Source organism: Lolium rigidum, chromosome 2, assembly GCF_022539505.1.
Source record: "Lolium rigidum isolate FL_2022 chromosome 2, APGP_CSIRO_Lrig_0.1, whole genome shotgun sequence".
NCBI lineage: Eukaryota > Viridiplantae > Streptophyta > Magnoliopsida > Poales > Poaceae > Lolium > Lolium rigidum.
In genome coordinates, this window is record NC_061509.1 from 127,207,437 (window position 1) to 127,214,725 (window position 7,289).

General features: G+C 42.2%; 1 protein-coding gene across 2 annotated transcripts; it reads right to left on the minus strand.

The window, feature by feature from the left end:
- Positions 1-665: 665 nt before the first annotated feature.
- On the minus strand, positions 666-6,929 carry LOC124687209 (serine/threonine-protein kinase CTR1-like). 2 transcript variants are annotated; one of them, XM_047221022.1, is made up of 13 exons: positions 6,870-6,929; positions 6,128-6,336; positions 5,571-5,706; positions 5,375-5,490; positions 5,110-5,150; positions 2,820-2,888; positions 2,381-2,481; positions 2,212-2,296; positions 1,895-1,993; positions 1,542-1,610; positions 1,321-1,452; positions 1,086-1,180; positions 666-999 (listed from the first exon to the last, which is right to left on the minus strand). In XM_047221022.1, exons 2-13 carry the CDS (start codon positions 6,258-6,260, stop codon positions 906-908), a joined length of 1,170 nt encoding a protein of 389 aa, XP_047076978.1. In that variant the 5' UTR covers positions 6,261-6,336; positions 6,870-6,929; the 3' UTR covers positions 666-905. The 2 variants fall into 2 exon arrangements, with proteins under 2 accessions (XP_047076978.1, XP_047076979.1); XM_047221023.1 differs by lacking the exons at positions 6,128-6,336; positions 6,870-6,929 and adding an exon at positions 6,000-6,114.
- Between the last annotated feature and the right edge of the window lie 360 nt (positions 6,930-7,289).

The following is a 7,289-nucleotide window of genomic DNA, read 5'->3' on the forward strand; positions in this document are numbered from 1 at the left end:
TACACGTAAATTTTTTTGTCAAAATTTTTTAACACTTGAAAATATGTTTTTATGGTAGAGGGATCATACGCACCCGAGAGCCGAATTGAGTTTCTGTTCTCTGCTCTATTACAGAACATTCATTTGTCATTGTGTGGTAACCCTCGGCGGGGAACTACCAATTAGTCCAAATACTATGCAAATTTATCATTGAATACCAATCGGCGGGGAACTGAACATAAAATTCATCGCTATGTTTTGAAATAACTTAGTTTGGACTATCAAGAAATGTCTAGTAACTAATATTATTTTTGCAATAGCTCGAACTACACATAGTACCATGATATTCATGGTAATCTTTTGAGAAACACAAACCCATACAAATATCCCCTTGCTCTAGCTTGAGTTTGGAGGACAAAACACCATCGATCATATACTATAGCTATTATCAGACGTTTCATTTCCACATTGCACTGGAAATGGTATATTCAGTTCAGTCTCCTACTCCTGTTTTCTCCCTGGCGCAAACCAACATCGTAAGATAAGTGCTAGGGGTCAAGTCGTGTGTGCCGTGACAGTGAACAACTACAACAACATTTACAAGCTGTGATGTTAGCACGATCTAGGAACCGAATAATGAAGATTACATAACGCACAAATTAAGTGGCTCTATTCAAAGAGCTTGCTTGTTTTTTGTAGTGTGAATACATATGTTGAAGGAACTAATGACAAATGTGGCCCTATGTAAGAACTATAACTTTAATTGACTTCCACACATAACAATACAGATGCAACTATGCGCTAACAAGGGCTGTACCTCTAGAATCAATAGATCATATATACAGTCAACTTTTTGCTGGGTAAGTTATCAAAATGTTCACATGTTTGGGATATCCAGGAACCAGGAGGGACCTCATGGGCGGCAACTAATTTTCCTCTTGGAGTTGAGGAGGTAACGTCTTGATAAGTGGTTTCAGGGACTCCATGATAGTAGCAAAAGAGGGTCTTCTCCAGGGTTCTCTGAGAATAAAAATAATAATGTTCCATCAACAAGTTTAAGGATAAGTAATGAGAATATACTAATATAGCAAGTGGTTCTTAGGTACTTGGCCCAGCAGGATTCAATTATAGCTGCCACTTTTGGATCAACACTACTTGGAATCTCAGGCCTTCGTCCCCTGAAACCAACGGCTGCTACCACCTGCAGGTGAAATAACAGGCTAACAGTTCCATTATATAACTCCGTGCTGGCATTCCATGGAAGATATTTGAGAATTTGTTCAGTCCAGTATCTCAGGACATAAACACATCATTACACTGCAGAGAACCAGAGATACAAACCTGAGCTGGATTTAAATTACTCCATGGTTTCTGCAATGTCATAAGCTCCCATAGGATGACAGCGAAGCTGTACACATCAGACTTCTCGTTTGATGGCTCATCACGTAGAACTTCTGGTGCCATCCACTCAGGCTAGAGAACATAACATGGAACATGACTACCGCCGCAGGTTAACTGAGAAATCTATCATCTGAAATTGAAAAATAGTGTGTACAACTTACAGTCCCTGCTGCAGTCTTGGAAGACAAAAATGTGTTTGCCTTCAATCTAGAGAGTCCAAAGTCACAAACCTGAAGCATTGTAATAGTAGGTTTGTTAAGGATGTAGGGGACAAGATTAGACAGTTAACATCAACAAGGCAGCTGGAAATAGGACAACAAATCCAAACATGTACCGCCCACTTAAAACAACTCAACTTGATCATAATGAACATTACAGCTATACCGATAAGAGTAATAAAGAGTTGAACCACAGAGAGTAACTGAAGACAAACTTTCTCCAAATAAAAGAAAAAAATTAAATTAGTAAGTCTCCTGAACTAAAATATCTGGCAAGAAGTCAAATGAGCACATACTTTCACTGTGTACTTTTTGTCAACCAACAGGTTTGGTGACTTCAGATCTCGATGGACTATTGGAGGATTGCGCTTATGAAGATAATTCATCCCCTTTGCCTGTATATGAAAGATCACAGATGATTAGAATATCTTAATTTTAATCCAAATGAAATGTCAACCATGAGTTTATCTAAAGCATACTTTCTTAATAAAAGGCCGTGTGCATCATCATGGTGCAGAAGCCGGGGTTTTTACTCCCCATTTCGAAAAAAAAAAAAAATCTAAAGCATACATGTACTCAGTGTTCTGTATTAAAATAATTTAGATGGTTTTACCACATCAAAAGCCATACTCAAGCACCGTCTCTCATCTAGATTTTCCCTTGCGCCATGCCTGTGTAGAAGTCTGTATAGGCTACCTCTGCATTTAAGGGAAGGGGAATGGGGATAAGCGTACATGTATTGTTTATTCCAATTTCAAAAGTAAGCATAAAGTAGAACACACCTTGATAGATATTCGGTCACAATTGAAAGGTTAGGTGGCTGAGTAACAGCACCCATAAGAAGAACAATGTTTGGATGTCGCAGACTTTTCATGATTGCAACCTACAAAACATAATTCTCAACATATTAAATGGCAAATGTATTTTACATGATTAGATGAACTTATGTCATTAGCTAAAAATTACGTCAGCTTATGTATGCGACTCTTGGACGAGACATCTTAAGCACCATGTATTCTTTACATTGGACTTCTATTTGGATGCAGGTGTGTACCTATCCGATTAAGCATCTATTACATGCATCAACGCATAATGTAATTTCATTATACTGAGATAGGTTCAAAATGAAGTTGTTGTATCTCTATCTGGATCTGGTATCACAAAGATACCATAATAAAATATCTACAGTAGCTTTTTTGCGGTATGTTTGCAGTCTTATACCTCTCTTAGAAACTCTTTGAGACGCTCTGGGTGGAGATCCTGATCCATTAGAATCTTAACAGCAACATCCTGAGTAAGAAAGTAACACTATTAATATAACTCTTCTCGTACTAAGCATAGTTACTAGGGACTTAGGTTTTTCATGTCAAGGAAGCTTAATGGCTGGCCTCTGACCAATATTTGATTGGCAGACACCGTAAACACATCTCTTGACATACTAAACATAGTTGTTAGAAAATTACGTTTTTCATGTCAAGGAAGCTTAATGACTGGCCTCTAGCCAATATTTATATCTATGCTTGTCAACAAGCATATCCTAGTATATCCGTAACAAACATACATCAACTTGAGGACCGAGGCAATGCGCATATGTAAAATACCAGGAAGCCACGGTAGGAATCAAGCAACTCAAGCAAAATCAAAGCCATACAAGCACTATAGAGTTCTCGGATCGCCTTCGATCTCTGGACAGTATAGGGTTTGTAGTTTGGCCACCGAATTCCACCATTGTAAACTTTGTCTCTTAAGAATTGCATGGCAAGTTGCCTGGGACTATGTTTGCCGTCTGCGGTCCGAAGGGGGACTGGGTGTTATCGATCTTGGTCTCCAGAACAAATGTCTCCTGCTGAAAGCGCTGCATGGTTTGTTCACCGGACGGGACTCCCCGTGGACCAGGTGGGTGAAGCGCAGTTACCTCAGTGCCCGCCCGCAGGTGGCCACCCCCGCTTGGAAGTGCTTCCAGTCGCTCATTCCACTATACCGCTCCATTACAAGAGTTGAACCCCACGACGGGCGCACCACCTCGCTCTGGCACGATGCTTGGACTCCGCTGGGCCCCCTGTCGGCAGCCCTCCCCGCGGCCTTCTCCCACTGCCTCCGCCCCTTCGCCACCGTTGCCGACACCCTCGAGAATGGTGTGGTTGAGGTTCCACTTGTTCACCGAGTCTCTGCAGCAGCCGCTGGCGAGATGGAGTTCATCCATGCTTGCCTCGCCCGGATCTCCCTCACTTCGTCGCCGGACATTCGCTCCGTATCGCTCGGCCCATTGACCGACTTCTCCACTGGAAGCGTCTACCGCTCCCTCCACTCCTCGGGTTGTATCGTCCCAGGGCAAGACGTCAACTGGGCCTGCTTTGCGCCTCTAAAGGTGCGGGTGTTCTTTTGGATACTGCGCCTCCACAAGACCAGGACACGGGCGCTGCTACACCGTATCGGATGTGTGCCCTCCCCGGACTGCCCCTTCTGCCTGAATCAACTGGAGGACACCTCGCATTTGTTTGTTGGCTGCCCCCGCCTTCGCCCCCTTTGGAATGTCGTCTCCCCCTCAGGTCGCCCCCATGTGGGCGCCGACGTTCCGGCCCTCGTTGATGCTCTCTCCGAAGACTTACCTCCCATGCACCCGGAAGCGCGCAACACGGTCATCTTAGCTCTCTTGTGGACTGTCTGGAAATCCCGCAACAGAATGGTGTTTGATGCAGATTTTATGTCTACTCCGCGCATTCTAGCCATGTTGGTAGACCATCTCCGCCTGTGGGTCGTCCGCGCCCCCCCTAGGGTCGACACGAGCGCCCTGCTGTCTTGGTGCCAGGCTATCTCTATCTCTTAGACTCTGTCTTTCACCTTGCCCCTGTTCCCCCTGTATCCAACTTCCCCATCTCTCACTCTCGCTCTGTTTGGGCGCGGTATGCCGCCCCAGACCTATTTTGTAGGCTTATGCCCCCATGTAATCCACTCCCGCATTAATGAAAATTGAGTTCAGGTGGGCGATCGCCCCCTGTTGTTTCCTCAAAAAAAAAAAAAAGAATTGCATGGCAGGACGTAAGACTATTACCCACATTGGGGGCTTGAAACTGGGTACAACGTGTATCTTTTCTCTTTTTTTTTTTGCTTGAGATCGTCTATGAGATCCTTGTGTCACTGTACTCATCTACGATCTTTCCTACGTATACCAAGGTTTTAAATAGGAGGCTGTAGGCTATAGCCGCGGCCTGCAAAAAAGACTATAGCGGGCTATAACCCGCTATAGCCACCTTTTAGCAGCCTAATGCACTGAGCCGCACCTTTTCGAAGGGCTATGGCGGGGCTATAGCCCGGCTATTTGAAACTATGGCGTATACCCACTTTTTTCGATAAAGGGCGCTTTGTTTAGCTCAAATGTTCGCATCAAGGCGATGCAAGATACAAGAGTTGACACCTGTATACCCACTTATAAGGATAAAAGGATATATAGGGAGTATTTCATCAACCCAACCATAAATACATGCTTATAATAAAAGAGAAGGCAGCATACCGAGCCATTCCAATCAGCACGGTGCACAGTTCCAAAAGAACCTAAAATTTATTTCATCAGTACAAAGTACAAACTGCAACAACTTCAAAAAGGGAGACTAGTTGTTCATCCTTCTTAAAGTGAGTGCTCTAAAAGGCCTATAGTATCACACTTTGGCTAAACTACTAACCTTTGGCCAAAGTATATGCAGATATTACTGTATGATACAGTGGAGATTAAACGCCCAAGTACAACTGAAAAGTACTATTTTAATGATAACACATACCAGCACCGATTTTCTCTCTCACAGCAAGTTCGCTCCATGGAATAATCAAGTCTTCTATGCTGAGAGATACATCGCTGAAGGGGTCTCTTTGTCCAGACAGAATATCTTCAGGGAAACTGAAACCGTTATTAATGTATTATATTATCAGCTTTGGAAGCTCGAAATGTCTATCTTACTTAGCATCCTATCTGTGTACCTTCTTTGCCTTATAAAATTTCCATCTCTACCAGCATCGCCCTTAATATGGGACAAGGTAGTTTGCAAATCACTATTTGTCGCATGTGATGAGTTTTGACCACGATTTGATCCCATGCCCGCATCTAAGTCAATAGCTGTACATGGAGTTATTCAAAACATACATCAGATGATATATTCAGAAGATCCTGAATCTTTTGCATTCTGAAATTCAACTTCTTGAACTTAAATTGGGGTGATAACACTATTTTCAGTTTGGTTGTCCGGAACAAAATTTATGACAAGCTTTTCCGTATCATGCTTTGTCGAAGAAAAAAACACTAATTACAACTCAAGCAAACAACAAAAGGGAACTAGAAATCTAAAATCTACACCTAACAGACATTCTAAACTTCTAAAGCATATTATACAATCACATAAAAAAACTCACTGAATTAAAGCGACTCTGGTGGAGTACTGCACATGTCAAAACTAGAAATGTATCTCCCTCCTAGGAGAAATATGTCATCATTGACTTGGAACAGCACTTTGCATATGCGCCTGAGGGAGGGAATATACCTGCTGCTGGATCATTGAACATTAGATTTAGCGATTTGCAATCAAGGAAATATTGCTTGGCCAATGACTTGAAGTTATGAACAACATCAACTGAGTTGTGTTTTGGTGGCCGCAGTGGTGAAGAAATGGACATAGATGAGAGGCCATTCAAGAGGGAGTCAGGTTCAGACAACAGGCCTGGGTTCCTTATCAAATCAACTAGATATTCCCTGGGAATGGAAACAAAACAAAGTCAAGAACTGATAAACCACCGTCTATATCCAGAAACATTCCTATCTGGAACATAAACAGAATAAATAAGGCAAGATTGAATACATAATTTCAGTAAAAATATGGTAACATAAAGTTGTGTAAGAAGAATAGTTTACTTTTCATTCAACTGATTCTCTAAATTAGCTGTACTTGCAAAAACTACAGAAGCCAATAACAATGGAACGAACTTTATGGGTTACACATAAATGCTCCGTTTTTCCAAAACATGTTTACAGGGCACGAGCGAGGCTTCAGAGCTACTCTTTAAGCAAAGTATTTACACATGTGAACTGAGCTAAGCATATCACTTAGAATCTGAGCAGTAACATGGCCACATCACATATCCTGGAAAAGTTGGCCACATCCACTCATTCCTTTATCGAAAAAAAATATCCACTCATTCCGGTCGATTTGATTAACCAGAAATGACATTGTTAAAAAAAGATAATCTTTTGGCCAGGATGACAAACCTGTCGGTGCTAAAGCGTACCAAGCAAGAGGCGGCACCAGCAGCTTTGCAATATTTGCATCCCCTCACAATTCTACATGGCAGATTGATAGAATCTGCTATGGCCTTTTTCCAGAAAGAAAATAAATAGAATCGGTAAATGATCATAACATGATGAGGTAGAAAATAAAATATAACGCAGAAGATCCTAGATTGTGCGAAAATGCTGCTATGAGGGATGAAGAAATTCAGTGTAGTGCATAATAAGTAGAGAAGCAACAATATACCTTGAAGAGCAAGGTTCGGTGGCAGCATAGGCCAACTGATAACTTTCCAATTGGAAGCACGAGAGAAGCTGAGGTAATCTTGAGGAACCCAGCGCAGTCTGTCCACCGGGGAACCAACTCGTGTTCTTCAGTAGATGTTACTGAACCCCTTGGACAGGAAATAGATGTATCATGT

Coding starts and splice junctions, on each gene's coding strand:
- LOC124687209 (XM_047221022.1), bottom strand. CDS start 6,260: ATGTCCATTTCTTCACCACTGCGGCCACCAAAACACAACTCAGTTGAT. Junction 2,482..2,819: donor TCAAAGAGTTTCTAAGAGAG/GTATAAGACTGC, acceptor TATGTTTTGTAG/GTTGCAATCATGAAAAGTCT. Junction 2,297..2,380: donor GTGACCGAATATCTATCAAG/GTGTGTTCTACT, acceptor CCTTAAATGCAG/AGGTAGCCTATACAGACTTC.